At 37.4% G+C, this 23,269-nt stretch overlaps 2 protein-coding genes across 4 annotated transcripts in view; one reads left to right on the forward strand and one right to left on the reverse strand.

Moving 5' to 3' along the window:
- mRpL23 (mitochondrial ribosomal protein L23) overlaps positions 1 to 4,941 on the forward strand; it is a 59,907-nt gene extending 54,966 nt beyond the window's left edge. For both annotated transcript variants that reach the window (XM_090389322.1, XM_090389321.1), the window contains exon 4: positions 4,760 to 4,941. In XM_090389322.1, coding sequence (XP_090245448.1) covers positions 4,760 to 4,918 — 159 coding nt within the window. In that variant the 3' untranslated portion in view covers positions 4,919 to 4,941. The remainder of the gene's footprint in view (positions 1 to 4,759) is intronic.
- Positions 4,942 to 5,032: 91 nt separating this feature from the next.
- Positions 5,033 to 23,269, reverse strand: part of Nup37 (nuclear pore complex protein Nup37) — a 106,200-nt gene continuing 87,963 nt past the window's right edge. For both annotated transcript variants that reach the window (XM_090389323.1, XM_090389324.1), the window contains exons 7-8: positions 14,124 to 14,259; positions 5,033 to 5,180 (exon numbers count right to left, since the gene is read on the reverse strand). In XM_090389323.1, the coding sequence (XP_090245449.1) occupies positions 5,049 to 5,180; positions 14,124 to 14,259 (268 nt within the window). In that variant the 3' untranslated portion in view covers positions 5,033 to 5,048. The remainder of the gene's footprint in view (positions 5,181 to 14,123; positions 14,260 to 23,269) is intronic.

A 23,269-nucleotide genomic window follows, 5' to 3' on the forward strand; every position in this document is an offset into this window, starting at 1 on the left:
TATTTCTTAATTTACTTTGATTAAAATTTTCAATATGAGGGGTGGTCAAGAAGTTCTGAGAATGGAGTATAAAAGACAATAGGTACATAATTCTGCTTTTTATTATTATTATTTTTCAATATAATATATTCATCCTGAAGTTCAAATAACCCATCAAAAAAAAAATCTTTAGTTTTGGCATCAAATCAGGCTTCCTGGTGCTATTAGCTCTTTATCATCTTTAAAATGAGACTTGGTTTCTGAATAAATAATAGTCACTTAGGACCAGTTCTGGCTGTTTGGGGGGGGGGGGGGTTAATTGTTCACCACAAACATTCACGAATTTAGCCTGCGCAGCTTTAGCTTTGTGCTTGGTTGCATTGTCATGGAGAAGCAAAACACAATGACCCAACTTTTCTTGTCTTTTTCCTCTGAATTGTAGCTTTTAACTTTGCATAATGCTGGCATAATATTCTCCTGTTATTGTGGTTTAGGTGCCAAGTAATCAGTCAACAAAAATCCTTTTGCATTCCAGGAAACTGAGACCAATAGTTGATTGGTTGGGTTTGAAACATTTTCAAGGTTGGAGGTTCCTTGTGCTTACACGGCATGCTTTTCAGTTTGGATTCAGGATCATAAAAATGTAGCAAAGATTCATAATCAGTCACCAAACAGGATAAAAGTCTATCTGGATTAGCAAGAATTAATTTCTCTTTTGATATCTCCACCCTCTGATATTCATCATAAATGGAAAGGTTTCTTGAAATCTGTCTTTACAAACTTTGCTCATGTATTATTGTTAAAATGCTTCCATGGGAAATGTTTACTTTTTCAAGTTTTTCACTTTAAATCTTCTGTTTTCTAAAAATTTTTTCTTCAGCATAGCAATTAATTTTAGAAATGATTGCTTCAGATGGCTGAACAGACCTTGGATCATCCTCTATTTGACTTCTGTCCTCTTTTGAACTGTGTAGACCATCTTGCAACAGTAGCATAACTGATACTTCTCTGAACATTCCAGTCATTCATTCTACTTACTGAGAAACTTCATAAGCTTTCAAAATAACCTATTCTGTACTGTATTAATATACAGTCAGACCTCTCTTTAACGAACTACCATATAGAATTTTTCTATTTAGTGAATTATTTTGATTTCGCCCTGGTCATTAAATTGAAAATAGTTTCTGTATAACAAAGAAAATTTCCACATAACGAACTGATTTCAAGAAACCTGGGTACACATTGTTTGTACCTCTGGCCTTTAGGCAATAGAGCTGATGCTGTAGAAAGCACGAGTAAATAGCTAAAAGGATTAAGATTCTTAAGAGCACAAATTAAGAGCTAAAACATTCCACAATTTATTGTTGCCCGTAAAACCTCTACTGTACCAAGAAGTCATGCTAGTCATCTGCTATCTATGTATCCACAGCCATTGGCAAAGATTAAGACATATTCATGTAGATCAGGGCATAAAAGAAAAGAAAAGAAAGAAACCGCTTTAAAATTTGGTATCTCTGCCCGTAGTGTCAATCATTCTGAAAAACCGTGTTTCGATTCTCAAACAGTTTGAGGAAATGGGACCCAGTTGGAAACATGTGAAAATTATGCCTGTATGATTATTATATGTAGATGAAGCCATTTTTAAGTGGGTGAAGTTGATTTGAGACCAAAACATGTCGATAACTGGGCCACTAATAAAAGAAAAGGCTGTGGGGTAGAAAACATTCCAAGCTAGTTCTGGTTGGCTGGACACATTTAAAAAGTGCCATGGCTTACTCAAAGTTATTTCTAGTGAAAGTGGAGTTATAATCAAAGACTGTACCTGCTGGAGAAAAACAGTGAAAACAATTATGGAGGACGAGCCCAAAGACTTGTTTAATGTTGATGAAACAGGTGTATTTTTTAAATGTTTGTTGAACAAGACACTGACTTTTAAAGGTGATAAACGTTTAGGTGGTAAAACAGTAAGGAGAGAATTAGTCTTGGTCGGTGCAAATATGGCTAGCAATGAAAAACAGAAGCTTTTGGTAATATGCAAAAGTAAACAACCCCGATGTTTCAAAGGAGTAAAGTTGTTCGAGTTGGACTAAAAAAAAAAAGCTTAGATGACAAGTGAAATTTTTGAACAGTGGATTTTAAATTTCAACAGAAAGGTGACAAATGAAAACAGAAAAATCGTGTTGATTGTTGACAACTGTCCTGCCCACCTTCACTCGGTAATTTCGAAACTTACAGGTGTGAAGCTTGTTTTCTTCCCTCGGATACTTCATTTAAACTGCAACCAATGGACAAGGGCATTATCAAGAATTTGAAAATGTACTGCCAAAGGTGCATACTGAAAAAAATTATACTGAATATATAAACCAACCAACCTATAGATTTTGTTATAGATTTGTGGATGCGCATATCAGAGTTGGCAAAAGTGTGGAGTCAAGATGTGATGGAAACGATTAAGAATTGTTTCACAAAAACGGGTTTTGCTAAAACGACAATTAACAGCAAAGACAGAGATGAACTAAAATAAAATTAATTTTCTGTTTATACTCCGGCACGACAACCAAGTCAGTAGAGTTTACAATAAATCATCAATACAAATATTTATCGTATTTAGTAGTCACGGGCTTGAACCCCGGTCCATTCAAGGAATGTGTGCTATGTACTCCCGTTCCTGACCACTCGGCTACAACTAGCCATAACTAGTACAAGACATTGAGTAATCTTGGGAAGAACTCCAAGTGAGAGGTTTGATCAGTGGAGAAATTGTTCTTGACGAATTTTTAAGAGTTGATAATGATGTCATAGTAGCTGAATATCAGAGTGACTCCAACGTTATAGAGGGTATTCAAAGAACTAGTGACAATATCAGCAATGACTTGGACGAAAATGAGGGCAATATTAAACCTACCAAATATCAGTGTTGGCAGCATTTGAAACTGTGCCAAAAAATTTGAGTGTTTAACATTTTTATGAACGATGTACAGTAAAATCCAGCGTACAACAAAAAAATTATATTTTACAAAATAATTCTTAATAGTGTAATAATATATTGTGTGCTATCATGTACGTATTTATTAATAAATTGTTTAAAATGTTAGAAAATTTGTTCATTCCCACTTATTTCTGATTTATTTCCCATATTTCTGAATGTTGACAGTATTTTACATTGCTGAAAAGGTCATATTTCTGTTTAATGAATTTTTTTAAGTGAATGATCGATTTCATTATATAGAGGTCTGACTGTATTTGATTACCCAATGTATTGGTCCCATATCAAGTGATTTTGCTAGTAAATTTATGCTTTCTTGAAAAGCTAAATAGTTTCCTTATTTATAGCATTATACTAAAGCTCTATTATATAGCCCACAAAGAAGAAAGTACTTTACTAGATCAGGAAGGAAAGTAACCTAAGGGGGGGCCTCCCTTCCCCCTTTAGGTTATGGAGCAAAGCAATCCATGGGGAGCCTGGTTCTGTCTCAGTAAAACTTCAAAAGATTTATGCTGACACAATCTGTGATCCAACCTTCTTCATTATCTATTCAACACAAGACCAATATATTGGAAAACTCTTCTTTTCTAGGGCAAAAATGCCTAAAAAGTACAATATGAACTCTGAACACAGTCTAAGATCAGGGGACTTATACTGGAAGTTACCAATGCCCAACAATCTGAGGTTACAAAAGCTCCCAACATTGGCTGGAAAATCTGTCACTGTTTCTGCACATGCATCCCTGAATATATCAATTCTGAGTGGGACCCAATCAATCTATCAGACGAAGAACTAAAGCAAGAATTGCAAGATTAGGGAGTGATTAACGTGAAATGAATCGGGACAAAACAAGGTATTGCCTTGTTTTGTCCCGATTTTGGGATTGCCTTCAGCAATCCCAAACCATCAACAGTGTTTAAGGCAGGCTACTTAACTGCCTATATTCCAAACCCCCTATGTTGCTACAAATGCCAGAAATTTAGACATTCAAATTTCTGGCTGTGTAGTCCAAATTGACTGCACAGCCTTGCAGACCATCTGCATTCCTTCATGGTCATCGTGCACCCAGAGGACGTGCCTCCCCACAGAGCCATGGTGATTAGAACATGGTTTGAAGAGTATTCCTCAGATTTTACCATGAAATGGCCTCCCCATTCACTCGACATGAACCCTGTGGAGCATTTTGGGATGCTGTGGAAAGGTCCATTCGAGCTTGAATCCATCCAGGAATGTAATGGAATTATGAACAGAGGTGCAGCAAGCATGGAAATATACCTGTGGAATGCTTTTGTGAACTAATGGACTCAATGCTTTGCCGTGCGAAAGGTGGGTCTACCCATTACTAGGTAGGTGATTTCTGTCCACTCAGTGTACATCTATTTAAAAATTAAAGTGCAAATGAGAAATTATTGTTGGTAGGTTCATCCAATATTTAGCAGCATTCTTTTCCATATAAAATTCAATGAACAAAGAGTCCAAGAAATAGCAGTACTGTATTGTTTTTTACTCAGTGAAGTATAATACATACTGCTTATTTACAATTGAAAGAAGATTAAAAACTATCAAAATTATTTTTGACCTTGACAAGACTGCAACTTTGACAGATAACCCTCATTTTTCCTATCAATCTTAGAACACTAATAGATGTAGAGGTGCACAGTTCATTCTCTTCTCCACATTCTTTCTACTGCCTGTAAAGTCAGTAAGACAAAGTATTAAAAATAAACAGTCTGCTTCTTTATATTTTTGTATTTTATACTTGCTTTAAAAAATTTTTTTTATTTTCTTAAATAGCCCAAGGATTATAAATTTGAATTTCCAAATATTTTCCCTGAGAAACAATCAGAACAAGAAGAGCACATGAAAGTAGTCAAAGAGCAAATGAAGCATTTCAAAAAATATCAAGAAAAGAACTGGCAGAGACAAGATGTCCCATCTTGGTTTGGCTTATAACAAATCAGATGTAGTGTGTTTAATAAATCAGATATCAATATGTTTTTAGATTTATATATTTATTTAAAAGATTTGATATTCACAAGTGTTACATAAAATGAACATAATTCTCTTCGTACATTCAACTTGTTTATGATTTCCATAAATCCCATTTGTTTATCATCCAGAGGTTTAGTTTAGAACCACATCCACCTGCCAGAAGTGGAAACCTGTAATGCCAGCCAATGCCATATCCACAAAGCGAGTCAGTTACCAAAATTTCCTGCAATGCATTAGAGCAACATTATGAATTTAAAAATGCCATACCATAGTAAACCTAAACGATTAACTTAAACATATATCAGTGGACAGAATAAAATGCAAAAACCAATATTCCATATTGGTGGATTTGTAAATTACTACCAAGATTTACAAATCCATCAACTGTTATTACTGAGCAGAAGATTAAAAACTATCAAAAAAGTGTATCTTTGTGAATGGTTGGTGTGATCAGCATTAGACCTTTTATCATTAAAGACAACAAATAATGATAATTGAATTTTTTTTTTTTTTATCTCTGCTTAATTTAGCATTTAAGTTTGAAACCACATTTGGAGGATTCAAGTTATTCTCAATCCTCCCCACTCCTACACACACACAAACTGGATATCAGCTGTTTGCCAGCCCAAACCTGTATTTCCAAGAGGCCAGAAAGTCCTTTTCTCACTATTCTCTACAAGCACCAGTTAGCAAAGTGTTTCCAGAAACCAGGCATAAGCTTTGATATGGCATTGCAAATTATCATTAAAATGTATTTACCATACAAAGAAATTTTGGCATAAATACTAAGAGGATAATGCTCTTTATGTTATGCTAATGGTAGTACATTAAGTGAAGTGAATGATTTGATTATACAGGGGGTTTCAGAAATACATAAACAAAATTACAGGGGTAGTTCTATGTACCAAAACAAGTTTTAAAGTTCATATAAACATGTCTGGAAATGCCTACCTTTTAAGAATCAGAGCCCTTTTGTGTTGAAAAGTGATAGGCAAAACTTATTTTAATAGATTTGCAAGGAAGGGAAGAAGAGAATGTAATTAGCTCTCTTTAATGCAAGTTTTTAAGTGCTCTTTCACTATATTCAGTAGTCACAGTGGCAGCTGTAACGTGGCAACAGAAATCGTTGCACAACATTGACTAGTGCACACGGTGGGAAACCAGTGGAAGTTTTTTTTTTTAAAACTGTTCTGCCCTTGGCAAAGAACCCACCATTCCCAGTGCATTTCTCTTAATACATTATTCAGATTGTTACCTGCTATCACATTGAAACTGAGTGGGAGCACTCTTGTGCTGGAACCAGATGATCCAGCACATTCAGAGCAACCTCTTGCAAACAGTGTTTACATAAATGTTGTATGCAAAACCACTCCTTAACTTTGTTGTAAATTTCACAACAGGCATAGAATTTTCATGGTCTATTCCAGTGTTTCTCAACCTTTTCGTTGTTGTGGCACACTTTTAAAGATGTTAAAATTTTGCAGCACACTACAATCACCATTATACTAGATAGTATGAATTAGAGCTGTAATACTCAATACATTCTACGTTGATAATAATAAGAGGAATTTACCTCAATATAGTACGTAGAACACTTCCGTATGATACCCTCCAGAAATTAAAATGGAAAAATCGACAACTTACCGGTACATTAGAGGAAAATATAATTAAAAAACCAATTTAAAACAATTAAAAGAATCTAACAAAAATATTCAAAACGGCTTTTCGACCGTATGTCGTGATCACAGGAATGGAAATTACAGAATCAGGTTAAACCTGAAACTTAAATAGTGATTATTTGTCTTTGCACATGTGCGTAAAGGTTCACGCATCGGAGATCAAATATGGCCACCGAACATTAACAGAATTCTCGTGTAATTTAATTTCTACGGTTTCTGCAATTAATAGTCGCGTATAACATTAAACGTTGAACATTAAGTATTTTGGCCTCGTTAAATAAAAAAGTATGTTTTTCATTAATGGCACGAAAGGCTAATTCTGACGCTGTTGAACGAGAAGCACGAACTGAGGCTTCATGTTGATTTACACGAATATTAAGAGAAAATCGCGTCGAACCTTGGTACGACGAGTCGCAATCACTGCAAGAAATGTTGTATACCAGATCATTAATTTGTGTTGTGAATGCGGAAAGAACCGAGCGATTGTTCGTATAGTGTGTAACTTCCGTATTGGCCTGGCTACAATTTTAAATTCGGTATCTTTAAAGAATCTATTAAGCTGTTTGTGCCACAGTTCGACATATGGGACAGAAATAAAGTATTTTTTGATATTGTTGGTTGGTTGTAGTATTTTGTATCCTATCCTTAGCCTGTACCCTAATTCGGTTTATTGTGGCAATGGAATAACCCCTGCTTAAGAACCTGCTAGTTAATATTTGTATTTCTGAGTCCAAAGCAGATTCCGTCGTTGAATATTTATAGGCATTTAGAAATTGATTAAAGATAATCGATCTGTTGTGGGTGAACGGGTGATAGCTATTATAATGTAGAAGCATACAGGTGTTTGTAGGTTTTCGATAGATTCTAAATTGTATTTTATTCGAGTCCCGGGTAAGCGTGAAATTTATAAAGTTTAATGCCTTTGTATCCATATCCTCCCTTTCCAATGTAAATTTGAGTCTAGAATGAATATTATTAAACGAATGTAAAATGTCTTGGATAGTACTAGTATCAGTAATAACTAGAACATCGTCTAAATACCTCCCATAGTATGTGATACGGGGTCGAAAAGGTGTCAATTGTATATGCTCAATCATATGGAAGTGTTCTTACATACTATGTTGAGGTAAACGCCTCTTATTATTTTACAAATACATAATATATATATATATATATATTCAAACTGTAAGTTATTTCTGTTGGGTATATTTAATAATACACATTATTTGTTTTAAATGCTTTAACATTCTTTTTTTGAACATATATGAATTGCATGAAATTTAAAAGAAAATATGTAAATAATTAACATAATTATATAAAAACAAACAAATATGCAATTATAACATTTTAATCAGTGACACGATCGGGTTTGATGGGAAGCACAGTTTTTTAATACGAGGATTTATTGTACCAACTTCACTCTCTTTTTCTTTTTTTGTTTAGTCTCATTTAAAACAGGAAAACCCTGTTTCGCATAAGTAGGAAGTGGAAAATGGCAATAAAATTCTAATTGCCATTTTTGGAATTTCAGCGATATTTATTTTGAATTTTGATTCAAAATTTGCTAATATTAGTGATATTGAGGTAAATTTCCAGCAACTGATCACTATGGATCTCAGCCAATTCTTCTTCCTCTTGCACATAGGTCTCTTACCCACAAATATTTCTTGATATCAAGGGATGAAAAGTAATGTTTGTCTTTAACAGCTCTAATGTTTCGCTTATTACATTAATTATTTTAGTATAATTCGTTTTGGCAGTCAAGAGAAACATTTCTAAACTTTTTTCATTTACATATTTTTTCCATATACTCAACTTTTCTTTAAAGGCGAACAATCTTTCAGTAGAAGTGAGTAAATTTTCCTATGGGCCTTGCATACTAATATTTTTGTGGTCATATTTTGATATAATTGACCATTTTAACTGCTTGATCAAGTAGATATGACTGTCTTCGCTACTAGAACTTCTCTGTGTATAAAACAGTGTGTTGAATGATATTTGAATTGTGTCGTTTTACTAAGTTTACAAATCCTTTTAGTGCTCCTATCATTGTGGGAGCATCGTCGCTACAAATGCCAACACATGACTTCCATAATATACCACACTTTTGCAAATAATTACTCATTACTTTGAAAATATCTTGGCCGGTTGTTCTTTTGGTTCTTTACAACAACAACAAAAAAGATTGTGTCGTTTTCGATAAACCTGACAAATGCTATTAATTGGGCTTTCCCGCTAATATCTGAATTATCTACTTGCAATGCAAACACTCGCCCAAAATTATTAATATTTCGAACAAATTGTCCTTCAGTATCATCGGATATTTTTTTTTAATATGCCTGCTAATTGTGCTGTTTGAAAGTGGTACTGCCATTATTTTTTTCCCCAGCTTCCTCTCCCAAGATACTTTTCACGATTACCCAACATGCTGGTAAAATAAGACTTTCTGCAATCAGGTGAGATTTTCCCCCCCCCCCCCCCCCCACAGGTTTGGCTACTAAATATCTGGCTTCTTGAGCTTTATCAGATAAATAAAAAAATAATAAATTTTCTGTTTATACTCCAGGACGACCAAATGGTCAGGAGTTCACAAGATAAACAGATTACAGAAACAGCACTGTATTTAGCAGTCACAGGCCTGAACCCCTGTCACTCAAAGCACATGTACTTATGTACCCACGCACCTGACCACTCAGCTACTGTGGCCTGTTAGCCATATTATAAAATTCTGTAACTTGTTTTCTAGTAGAGGCCTGCATTCTTTTAAAATATTCCATAGTTCTGGATGATAAATTCTCGTGTTTCGTAGAAAAATGATGCTACAATTTACTTGGTACCACTGATTCATTTGACAATTTTAAACCACATACCACACATTAAGGTAGAAAACAATCTTGGGTAAGGTAAAGTAAAGTAAAGTAAAGTGCAGCCATTATCAACCCACTGCAGGATGGAAGCCTCCTCAACAATTCATGCTGAGGGAAATGGACCATAATCTGCCACGCTGGTCCAGTGCAGGTTGGCAGATAGACAGTATTCAGCAGTCAGGGGCTTGAACCCCGGTCTACTCAAAGAGCGTGTGCTACTGCACTCCCGCTCCTGCCCACTAGGCTACGGAGGCCGGTTTCAATCTTGGGTACCAGTATACAAAAATCCCATCACCAAATAATCATCATCATATTATTTACGATATGTTTTCTTTTTGGATGTTGATCTGACGGTGGTTCGTTTTTGTTTTAGTCATTTTCTCCAAGCTCGTTATCAATTTGCCTCTTCTGATTTCCTTTCACTAAAAATTTATCTATTGCTAATAATTTCTAAAAAAATTAAAAGTTACTTCTAGATACCGATACAGTTAATTGAAAATACCTGTTCCATACGAATTAACTGAATATGATGTCACATTGACTGCTTTTCATAAGCTCACATACTTGCATCACATGCCACTACTACTACTATCCAGCCAATCTTTGAATTCTTCAAACCGTCAGCCTAACCACTTGCAAAGGCAACTTGTTCCAGCAATCAACAACTCACTAGTTAAAAGGAAACTTTCTACAATATCTGGTCTAAACTTCATCCCTTCTAATTAGACTTCCAATGGTAGTCTTCTTCGATTATAACTCCACTTTCACCAGAAATAACTTTTTCAAGTAAGCTATGTTGCTTTTTAAATTTGTCCAGCCAACCAGAACTGGCTTGGATTGTTTTATGCCACAAAAAAGATACATAATCCATAGCCTTTTCTTTTGTTAATGGCCCTGATATAATCATGTTATGGTCTTGAATTAACTTCACTCACTTAAAAATGGCTTCATCTACATCTTCATACAAGCATAATTTCACATGCTTCTGACTGGGTTCCATTTCCTCAAAGAGTGAGAATCGAAACAGTTTTTCAGAATGGTTGACACACTACTGGAAGGGATACCAAATTTTAAATAAAGCAAATTTTTTTTTTTTTTAAATGCCCCAATCTACACTATTAAGCACTAACACTTTTTCAACCACACTCAAGGATTTTCTCTTAGACATTGAAGGTTGCTTGCACAGCAGCTAAAGCAAAACTGATTTAGGGACCAATCATACCTACCATACAGAGACAGGTGAAATTTAGTGAAAGTGTAAATAACTAATTTCTGTGAAACAGATTAGGGGATAAATGAAAATCACTCTCCCTTAATTCTCTAATAGGGTGTTTACAGTAGAAAACAGGTTGACCAGAGCCAATGTCCACGTCGAGAATATGTCCTAATCTTTGCCAATAGCTGTGGATGCATAGATAGCAGTTGACCAGTGCGACTGCTTGGTACAAGTAGAGGCAGCTGTATAGGTTTTACGGGACCACTAAATTATGGAATGTTTAGCTCTTAAGAATTAATCCCTTTAGCTCTTAATTTACACTTTCTACAGCATCAGCACTATTGCCTAAAGGCAAGAGGTGCAAACAATGTGTACCCAGGTCTCTTGAAATCAGTTCATCATTTGGAAATTTCCAAGGGGAAATCAAAAAAATTTACTAAATAGAAAAATTTGCTATATGGAAGTTCATTAAAGAGAAGTCTAACTGTATAAGTATACAATAGTATGTATTATATGGCACATACCATATAAAAAAGCACGTACCATATAATGTGTTAACTGTGTGGCTGTGAAAAATAATCATAAATGTAATGGTTTTTGAAAGGAAGTTGTTAATGAAAAATATCACAATGTTAAGTCTCTGGGAAGGTATTTGAATTATAGTTTGGCAGGTCCTGGCACCTTAACCACTCAGCCACCCTGGCACATAGGCCTCCGTAGCCAAGTGGTCAGGAGTGGGAGTGCAGTAGCATGTGCTCTTTGAGTAGACTGGGATTCAAGCCCCTGACTGCTGAATACGGTCGATCTGCCAACCCGCATTGGACCAGCATGGCAGATTATGGTCCATTTCCCTCAGCATGAATTGTTGAGGAGGCTTCCATCCTGCAGTGGGTTGATAATGGCTGCACTTTACCTTTTTTTTTTTTATCACAATGTATCACTAGAAAAAATAATAGCAACGAATGTACAAAGCCTAAGAAATAAATATTTCAGTAGTACCGGAGAGATGGATAAAAACAGTAAAGTTTAAGCAAAAAATCCTTTAATACTGGTAAGTTAAGTAAAACAAAAACAAACAAATCTACAAAAAGCTTTCGGACTTTTGTAATCCTTCCGCCAAAGTCAACATCTTCGATTCGTGCAACGGTGCAAAGCTAACTGCATCATTCCAAGAGGCTTCCGCTATACAGCACCATTTCTCCAAGAATGTATGAAATTTGCCTGTCGGAATTTCAGTCTCAAAACTCTACAAATTTGGATCAGCTGTCTTCTTCAGGACCTGTGATGAGCTTCCACCAGCAAAGCTGTCCTCATGCTTGAGCCTGGGGACATGGTTCCCCTCCTCCGTATATTCCAATATTATCCAGACTATGTTTCCAAGCAGTCTGAGTATCTGACCAATATCGCTCATGACAACGGCAAATTAACGATCAGTTCGTGAGGCCCACGCCACCAGTCGCTCACAAGGAGCCCCGGCCATGGACTGCTCTCAGTTTGTGTTGAACTTGAGTGACAGACGCTTGTCTAATGAACAGGTGGAGCTCCTCACCCTGGGGACGAAGTTTGCCGTTTTGCCCCATGGAACTCACCATGGTCAACGATGCCTTGACACATTTACCCGAAGATACTGCCAATGTGATCCACCCCAAGACTGCGGCAATCCTGCATGTGCCCACCCTGTTAATTCCAATCTTAGCCGATGCCAAATCTCTGTTCTCAATTCGTTGAAAAGGGATAATTCCATCGTCATCCTACCAGCGGATAAAGGACACTGTACTGTCGTTTTGAATCAAGTGGACTACCAAATGAAAGCCCTATCTCTTTTGCAAGACAACTCTGTTTACGACCCTCCCATTAAGATCCTGGAGTGATGGGAGGCCAAAGTCAACAGCCTAGTCTATGGTTGGTAAGATTTCTGAGTCCATGTGCTGGCGTTTACATGCCTCTGGATGCCAACTCCCACAGTTCTATGATCTGCCAAAAGTCCACAAGCCAGGTGGCTCCTTGCAACCTACTGTCTCCTGCCGTGGCTCCCCGACATATGAGTTGTCGAAGCCAATCTACTTTCACCTCTAGTAGGCAACACTGTCCACACAATTTTGAACAGCAGAAAGTTCCTACAACTGGTTTCCGGTCTTACCATTAACAGAAGATCAGATTATGGCCTCATCTGACATAGTGTCACTATTCACGTCGGTTCTCATCCAACTAGCCATAATGTGCGCCAAGCAACTTTTCAATGACCCCACTCTGAGCAGCAGAACTTCACTATCTGCCAATGACGTTTGTGCCACCCTCAGGTTGTGCCTGACTGGTGTCAGGTTCAGTGAAACCCTCTACTACTAGATTCATGGTATGGCTATGGGTGCACACGTCAGCTCAATCACAGCAAACATTGCTATGGAAGAGCTTGAGGGTCGCTCATTTGTGGATGTGCCAGATCCTATAGCCCTTTGGTGTTGCTACGTTGACGATGTGTTTGTTCATTTCCCACAGGTCAGGGGGACCAACTTTTGCAACAACTCAACTCTGTCACCATGCAACACACCCTAGACCCTCGTAATGATGACACCACCTCGACCGCCTTTATCCTCTACTATCCAGGCACGTCTCTAAAATCTTATGGGCCCACAGGATAAAGTTCTTGCAGCTACCAGGCAGGAAGCTGTGGTCCCTCCTCTTGAGGGTAAACCCCCCCCTTTTGCTTAGTGGTTTGGTGTACCACATTTCCTGCCACAACTGCTATGTCGCGGAATCTGGCAGGAGGCTCCAAGATCAAATCTCAGAACATGAGAGAGCAATTTGTTCCACAGATTGGGAACACCCGGCAATCGTGGAGCACTTCTGGTCTTCCCAGCACAGCCTTGATCTGCACTATGACATTGAAATTATCGACCAATCCCGACACTACTGTCATCGCATCCGGTTGGAATCGCTCCACATTTCCTGTTGTTGAGGTGCCTTTAACCGAAATAAAGGACGACACATCCATCCCATCATGAAAGCAGTTATAATCCAGAATAAGCATTGGCACACGCTTCATACTTAAACACTACAGTTACAACCACAACTCATTGTTTTTACACCCATGTCATGCGTTTCACCTCGCATGACCATCATGGCTGGTATTCTTTATTTTGTAATAACGCTCATTCCCCAACTGAAGGAGGATAAACTATAACAAGTCCAAAAACTTTTGGTAGATTTATTTATTTGTTTTTGTTTTACTTAACTTACCAGTATTAAAGGTAACCTACCAGTATTATTAACTTAACTTACCATTATTATTACCAGTATTAAACCTTATTGTTTTTTATCTGTCTCTCCAGTACTACTGAAATATATTTATCTTAGAATGAATCCTGGAGACAGAGGCCCTTTCCAATTTTTATTTTAAAAAATACCTGATTAATTCTTGGCACCACAACTTTAATTTGACTGCCATGCCGACTTCGAACTGCAAAGTAGTATTGGTTTGTTCCAGAAAAGGCCATATTACTTGCACCTTCCTGTTGAGTTTTCCCCTGTTGTAATGGTTTACTGAAATTTATATGAAAATACAGAATATATATAATTTCTTTCGTTGAACCAAAAATATCAACAATTACTTTTTAGCTTAAATATATGATAAAAACAATGCTTTCAAGAAAGAAACACATTTTTAATTTTGTTGGTAGCTCTGCAGGTTTATGCAACCCTCCTATAAACGCAGTTGATGCATTCTGAAATTGTGCCACATAATGCAAATTTGCATCAGATGAACCTTGCTTTATAAATTTTCCCAATATCATGTAATAACATCCTTTTAAACAAACTTGGGGCTTTCAAATGAAATGCAAAGTTACAGTTTGGAAATTTTTTGGTGACAAAACTCTCAGAACAAAATGGAAACAGATCAGAACAGGTGTGGTTCAGAAGAGTGGTTCATTACTGTGTCCAAATAACTGCATCAGTCAATTCATCAGTTTAACATTGAACACAGAAATCTTTGTGGAGGAAGCAGGTTGTTTATTAATGTTACAGTATCTTTACCGAAGCATTGATCACTTGCAAACTGGATTAAAATCCAGTAGATACAAATATTATTCCCGAAGAGACTTACCACACAAATAGTCCGAAAAATTGGTAACTGAGTTTCCAGTTTTTTCAGCTGCTTGGTTAAAATTACGCTTACCTGTTTATTATCTAACTTGATTATTGAATAAACCATCCCAAAGATCAGATATAACTAATATTGTTTCTGTTGAGAGTTTTTCATTAAATTTTCTAAATAAGAATGGAATGTTGAATTTGATTTTGTTGTTCAATATTTTTCTTCCTTAATTTTCCTTTCAGCAAAATCCCCACCCCCCCAAATACATGTTATTTATTTATTTTTTTTTTGTATTATTTTTTTAAGCGTGTTTTGTATGTTCACCTGTCTCTGTTCTGTCTGAGAAAGAGTGAGGATGCCATCAGCATTTAGTTTATTCAACTCAAAGCTTTAAACACCTCAATTAGACCACTGTAAAAATGCCTAAACTCTGTTCACTAACTTTAATCTACACAAAAGGCAGATTATGAGAAGCCCTTGGCTAAGAATTCTTTGCTTACATTAACACTAGAAGGAAAGGGATGAACAATATTGGTGCACTAAATATGAATGGCATAACTGAATCCAGTTCAGGTTTATGACAAACAAATATTTTGAAAGAGGTTGTTTATGCATGGGTATAGCACTTCCATCATTTCTACTACCGAGGTAGTATGAATGCATCGTTTATTCATACCTCATAACGTGAACACCTTTATGAGTTGCCTAGGTATTGCACTATTTCGAATAAGTAACACTTCTCTGGTAGAGAAGACTACTGTTACTTATTCTGGTGCCCATCTGAGAATGTGTTACTTATTCGAAGTAGTGCAATAACTAGGCAACTCGTGAAGGTGTTAACAATATGAGATATGAATAAATGATGCATTCAATATTACCTGCTTAGTAGAAATGATGGAAGTGTGCATAAACAACCTCTTTCATACTCTTAGACATTCAGTCAAAAAATATTTTTCAATAAATATTCTGTTTACATTCACGTGCGAAGAAGTTTTAGTAATGGGAACACTAGAAGTACACCAAGTTATAACTGGGAACTAATTGATTTTGTTGTAACTGAGAAATTGTGGAAGGAAAATACTTGTTGAAGATACAAGGTGTGGCTATTAAATAACAAGACTGTGCACACACGCATGAAGCACCATCTGTACTAAAAAAAAAAAAAAAAAAAAAAAAAGGCAAAATAGTTGAGGGTTTCCACAATATTATTAGGGGCTCTTGGGCCAAAATTTAACGACAAAAAAAAAAAAAAAAAAAAAAAAAAAATCAATTAGGAAAATAATTGAAACTTTTTTGAGTCTATGTTCTTTTAATTATAAAAAAATTAATTTCTAATGAAAACAATAAAAAAATACAATACAGTTATTTTTTTGTCATTTAGGGAATGGTCACATACAATATAGTAAAAATTAACTGCTAAAAAGAAGAAACTGTTGGGAATTCAGAGAAAAAATAAAAATGCTCTTGATAAAGCTAGTCAAATCTGTCACAACATAGAAAGGACATGTTCAATTTACCTGCATCATTATCAAATCACATATGAGGAAGAACTCTAACATCAAGATGACTGAAGTACTATAAAAAGGCATACAGGAAAAGTGATCAAGGGAAACGGAACTAATTTGAGCCTGAGGGAAAAAAAGACAATGACGGCGAAGATGACCAAAGATCTATAAAACTGCATGTAACAAGTGAAATAGAAATATTGGTAGAAAATGATTTTAAAAAAATCGAGCCAGAGAAAATAAGCCTCTGTACCCAGGATTCATATTTAATGTAAACAATGTAGTCACTGTGAAGAAACAGGTTGAAGTTAAAAAGTTAAAAACTTGTTTAATAAACCAAAACAGTTAAAATAAGTACAAAAATAAAAGAAATAAACACAAAAGCTTTCGGACGAGGGACACCCTCCTTCAGTTGTGACTGTTATTGCAAAAGTGCAAAATGTCACATGCGTGCCGTGGTGGTCATACGAGGTGAAAACCGCATGCTACAGGTGCAGGCAACAATTAGCTGCTGGAAGTGGGGACTTGCAGTTGTAGCTGCAATGCTTGGGTATGCTGTGAATATTTGTCAACTAGGAGGATGGTTGCCTCTGATGGGATGGATGCAACCTTATCTGTTCCAGTTAAAAGAATTGCGTACAACACGAGATGTGGAGTAATTCCAACCAGACATGGCGACGGTAGTGGCGGGATCAGTGTCATACTGGGTAGACCAGAAGTGTTCAGCAATCACCGAGTGCTCCATGTCTGCTGAACAGATAGCTTTCTCGTGCTCAGAGACCCAATTATTGAGTTTTCTGCCAGTTTCCCAAACGTAGCAGCCAGTGCAGTCACAGCAGGAAATACAGTACACTAAGCCACTTGCAGGAGGGGAGGGGGGAATTCCTCGAAATCTTCTGTCTGGAAGTTGCAAGCACTTTATCCCGTGAGATAAAGTGCTTGCAACTTCCAGTAAGACCCTAGAAAGTTGTTGTGACAGGTTCAGGTAGTAGGGGATAAAGATTGTCGAGGCGAGCTCATCACTGCGTGTGGCCCTGTAGTAGGTAACATGGTTGTGGGCCTGTAGGTCATACCTATCTAGGGCACTGGTAGGGTAGCCACACTTTGCCAGATCTGCCTTCACCTTCACAATCTCAGTGCATCTCTCATCATCCACAGAACTGGAGTGGGTCCAGGTGCGGGTTAGTAGGGCTCGCACTGAGAAGATGGCTGTGTGCATGTGCTGACCTTCCTTTCTTGGATACCCTTGTTTGGCGTGAGGGCACGCATTTAAAGATATCAGTCTATCGCAAGCTGATGTGTGCTAGCCAATTCACCAACTATGGTCAACACATGCACACAGCCATCTTCTCGGCACGGTGCGAGCCCTACTAACCGACGCCACAGGGCCACACTCAGTGATGACCCCCGCCTCGACTGCCTTTATCTCCTGCCACCTGAACCCGTCACAACTTTCTAGGGTCTTACAGGCTCACAGGATAAAGTGCGTGCAACTTCTGGGTAGAAAATTGCGGTCCCTTGTTTCGAGGGTTAAGACATGGACTCTCTCCCCCGTGCAAAGTGGCTTAGTGTACTGTATTTACTGCCGTGACTGCTACGTTGGAAAAACCAGCAGAAGACTCAATAATCGAGTCTCTGAGCACGAAAAAGCTATCCATTCGGCAGATGTGGAGCACTCGGTGATTGTTAAGCACTTCTGGTCTACCCAGCACGACACTGATCCATGCCATGACATCGAGATTATTGACTGATCCTGCCATTACCATCGCTGTGTCTAGTTGGAATCGCTCCACATCTCGTGTTGCAGCGATTCCTTTAACCGGAATAGAGGAGGTTGTATCCATCTCATCACTGAGGCAATCATCTTCCTAGCTGACAAACGTTGGCGCTCACAGCATACCCAAGCATTCCACTTCCAACAGCTAATTGTTGCCTGCACCTGTAGCACACGGTTTTCACCTCACATGACCACCACAGCACGCACATGACATTCTGTACTTTTGCAATAACGGTTACAACTGAAGAAGGACATCCTCCGTCCGAAAGCTTTTTTGTTTATTACTTTTATTTTTGGTTCCTATTTTAACTGTTTCAGTTTATTAAATGAGTTTTTAACTTTTTACTTAATCCGTTTCTTCCCAGTGACACTACATTGTTTACATTAAAAAAACTGAGCCAGAAAAAGACAGTGAAGGTATAGAAACAACAAGAATTCATATTGATGCCAATGAATATGTATTAGATTTTGCTGATAATACAATCAGAGAAGATTTGGCCTACTAAACCAGATCATTTTATGTATAGTAATTTGACCTTAAATTTAATAAAGAACATTTTGGATTATGGACTCTCCAGCCAGGAATCAGAGATTAATATTTTAAATCTGATGATAACTTTTCAGGAAGACATTTTTACAATGATGACATTACAAAAATGCGATCTTGGCTAATTTATTTGCCAAGATCGCTTTAGTTTGGAAAGGGGGTATGGTTACACATAAAGATCGTGACTCCTCCATGGAAGGTCCATCCCCAGCTCTGTCTTTCCAAATGATAGAATAGCTACACATATGAAGGTCCTCATTTGCATTTAAATTTGATGTTTTCACTGTTTTGATAAAAACCACCACGGCAGTTCCACTGCAGAAATTTGAAAGTGGACATTACTTTGGCGCCTCCGTAGCCAGGTGGACAGGAGCAGCAGTGCATAGCACACGCTTCTTGATTAGACCAGGGTTCAAGCCCGTGACCACCAAATATGGAGAATGCGGAAAGGTCAGGGAATGACCATGCATATCCCTGGAGCAATATGACCTTAGTTGCTAATGCTCCTGAAAAAAAAAAAAAAAAAAAAAAAAAAGAAAAAAAAAGAAGAAAAAAAAAAAAAAAAAGACATTACTTAGATTTGGTAGGCTCATCTGTGGGCTTTAGTTTCTCTGTCTTGGATTTATCCTTTTTGGGAAAGACTGGGATGTTGTCCAGTGTCCACCATCTTCGTCCGCAAAAAGTTCCAAGACCGCATTTTCATTTGTTGCTTTCACTTCAGGTTTTTTATTTCCTCATTATTTTGTTTAGGTAGAAGTGGAGTAGTAGGTGGTATCAATATGGGACTGGGTGGCTGCTGACTAGGTGTTTTGAACTGGCTTTTGAATGTTTAGTAAGTAGAGGGAATTGGGAGCAAAAGATTCTTTCGGTGGGATTGTAATATCTGTTTGAATTCCAACAGATTGCTTCCCTACAACCTTCTGCGCATATGTGGGTTTATTACTACTACTTACTGGCATTACCATTTTCCAGACATAAGGAATATTCAGCTCTGCCTTGTATCGCTGTATCTGCTTTTGTTTCCACTACTGGTATGCCCTCGAGTATGCCAGGTGCTCACCTTCACAGTTCACACAAGTGGGTTTGGCGGCTGTACATGCATTTCTTTTGTGGTCTTTTGCACCGCACCAAGCACAGGCAGATGCTCCACAACAGGCAATCTGCGAATGCCTATACTTTGGCATTTAAAACATCGCAATGGGTTTGGAATATACGGTGTTACATTACAATTTATCTACGCTTCTCCGAGCAACATCAATCCTCCGATTGATGTTGCTCGGAGTGCCTATCGTTTTTAGTTTCAATTAAGAGGTCCCCAGAACAAAGCCTCATAACTGATTTGGGGGAACCTTCTAAATCCTTCTGTATAAAAAAGGGCAACATTTTCCCAATGGGTTTCTCAATTTGGGAATGAGAAAGGTCCCATATCAAGAATCTTGGTATAGGACCTGACAGTTCTTCGGCTCATGCCCTTTGTTACATTAGCTTTGTCTCTTTCATTGGTTTGATTTTCAGTTAGGGACCGTGTTGCAGCCTCAGAAGAAATTAGTTTATCAGGACTCATGGATTTTTGTATTGGCTCGGTGTCCGGGCTCCCAACCCACCATGGAGCCCAAAGGGATGCCCACTTTGGCAAGCAATAAATGCGCTCGGAAGTGGGACGCCAGGGTTACCCAGACACTATACCTGCACACACTATACCCAGACACTGCCAGCCTGAATCCTGTCCCTCGGACCGTGGGGGGTAGGGGCATGACATTAGCATGGTTGATCCTTGCAGGTGAATCTACTAGCCAATTGATCCCAGCCAGGCCACCCATCTTGTCAGAGTAAGGGCCAAAGTGGTGTATTGAAGCTAAGCCCCTCAACCACCAGGATTCCTTTTCTGAATTTCCAAGGGTCGCAGTGCATGGCAAACATGCTGGATTCCATTGATGGTAACCTGAAACCTAGGCTGTGGGAAATGGATCCCAGTGATGCTAGTCTGAAGGTCCAGCAGCATCACTGGGAGGTCCCCTCACCATGTCAAGGAGTTCAGACTAAAGATGAATATGGTTAAAAAGTAATGATGAATAAGTATGCCACAGGAAAGGATATAGTCACTGAAGGAGCAGAAATTGAAAAGGTGGATTCATATACTTATCTTGGACAAGTCATTAGCTGTAATAATGATAAATGGCTGGAAGTCAAGAGAAGAATAAATTTCAGATGGATGGCATTCAGGAAATATAGTCGCATACTGAGGAGGAATATCCCAATTTGTCTGAAACATAAAATAATGAACCAATGTATGCTCCACACCATGACTTATGGAAATGAAGCTAAAAAACCACACAGCGAAGAATGGAATGAATTATATTAGGAATCAGGCTGTTGGATAACTCAAATAAAGGACATTCTTATCAAAACTAAAGAACTGAAATGGACTTGGGTAAGACACAGCTCGAAGACACGATGACAGATGGACTATGAAAATAACAGAATGGTACCCAAGAGGAGCTAAAAGAAAACCTGGAAGACAACAATGAAGATGGACAGATGAAATTCAAAGTTTGTGAGCAGTAAATGGATGGCTATTGCACAAAACAGAGAAATTGGATAGTTGTGGATTGAAAATGTCTGATGATTTTCTGTCCCTAGTATTGCCTTCCCCACAGTCTGGTGTATGAGAGAATGCTTCAGAATTATGTTAAACACCTGTAAACCTAACATTGTCCCCTGAAGAGCCCCCATTTCTTCCAAAGCATAATTTGTCAATTTTTTTTAAAAGTAAATGTTCCCAAAAACTCACCTTTTTAAAATCTACTTTCAAAAAAATTGTTGATTAAGAGATCATTGTTTTAATTCTAATATTTCTGTTTACATTACAATCAAAACCAAATTTATAGCATATGTAACCACCCTATCCATTGTGCAGGATTTTATTTGCCATTTTGAAACAAGATGGCTTTTTTTTTTTTAAATGAAAAATGAAAACCCAAAATACGAAATGTATTAGAATCTATAGTACTAGTTACTATGCATAGAGAAGGTTGAGAAGATGAAAGAAGATATTTCTTGACATTAAATAGAATTTCTGTAGCCTGTAACTTTCAAGAAATACGAAGAAAAAGGATGGCTATCATTTGGTTTAAAACAATTTAAATTTTGAATAGTGGCCATCTTGTTTTAAGATGGCCTCCACCTAGAATACAAGCGCAGTCTGTTAGAAATGGGGTGGGGTTACATATGCTATAAATTTGGTTTTGATTGGAATGTAAACAGAAATGTTATTAGGATGAAGATACAAACGGTGATCTCCTAATCAACCAATGTTTTTCAAAGTAGATTTAAAAAAGATGTTTTTGGAACATTTTCTTAAAAAAAAAAAAAATTATGCCTTGGAAGAAATGGGGGCTCTTTAGGGGACCCTTTAGGTTTACAGATGTTTAACACAATTCTGAAGTGTTCTCTCATACACTAGGTTGTGGAGAAGGTAACACTAGGGGTAGAAAGTGCTGGGTGATACAACTGTCAATGGTAGGATAGCTGCATTGGATCTGAAACAAGCAAAATTCATGCTAATCGATACCAGTCAACGCATATTGTTTGCTAATAGATCAATTTTTATCACCCACTATGACTGGCAAAAGGTGACTAAATATAGGAGGAGGACAGTCTTACAACTGCTACGAAGAGCGGCACAGAAAATAACGTTGAATAATGAACCAACAAATGACAATAATGCTATATTATGCTTTAATGAACGTTAGGCTCAACCTTAAACTTTAAGCTGTTCACTTGGATGGCTTTGATGGTGGCGGACCAGTATAATGTGAGAATCCATAGTTTATAAAAAATATACAAATACATTAACTGGCATCAAAGAGTAAAAAAATATATACATTATTTTGATGTATGCTTTTCTGTATATGCTATTTATTTTATATTTCATGTAATTAATTTTAAAACAAAGACACCTGTAAAGTAACGAGTCATATAATTTATAGAAGGATAAGAGAAATTTACCTCAATATTGTCTGAAGAACACTTCAATTCAACACTCTCCAAAAGATTAAATGAATATAAATCTACATCAAATGAAACACCCAAAGAAACACTAATACGAGTAGCTGTAGTAGTAGAGGCATGTGATGTAAGAAAGCATCAGGGGCTCACATCTGGTGAGTATGGGCTTGGCACACCCAGGGTCCTGAGCTGGATATCATCATTCTTCTCTTTCTTGGTGATTCCCTTCTGCTTCTGACTCACTCACTCAATCTCTCTCTCTCAGGATAACTCACAATTTTTTCTTTTTTTTTTTTTTTTGGCTAGTGCAGCAAAAGCCTCAGGCTTCCTTGCACCACATGGCTAATGATGATGATGATCAGCCAAAAAAAAAAAAAAAAAAAAAAAATCCCAGGTGCCGTTTGACAGGAACATCCCTAACATACCATTCCCTCTAAAAGTTTGTCCAGTTCCACCTAATGTTTTCAGTAAACATCATGAAAATTCTATCAGCATTCGCCATCCACAACTTATCTCTGATTCGCGGTCTTTTGCATGCATGTGGCAGATCAACTAATCTCTTTACTTAACTTCCAGCATAAACTCCTCATTATTCTATTCTGTGATCAAGACGCACTGTC

The sequence above is a fragment of the Mastigoproctus giganteus genome, chromosome 14 (genome assembly GCF_048544385.1).
Source record: "Mastigoproctus giganteus isolate SK-2022 chromosome 14, ASM4854438v1, whole genome shotgun sequence".
Lineage (NCBI taxonomy): Eukaryota > Metazoa > Arthropoda > Arachnida > Uropygi > Thelyphonidae > Mastigoproctus > Mastigoproctus giganteus.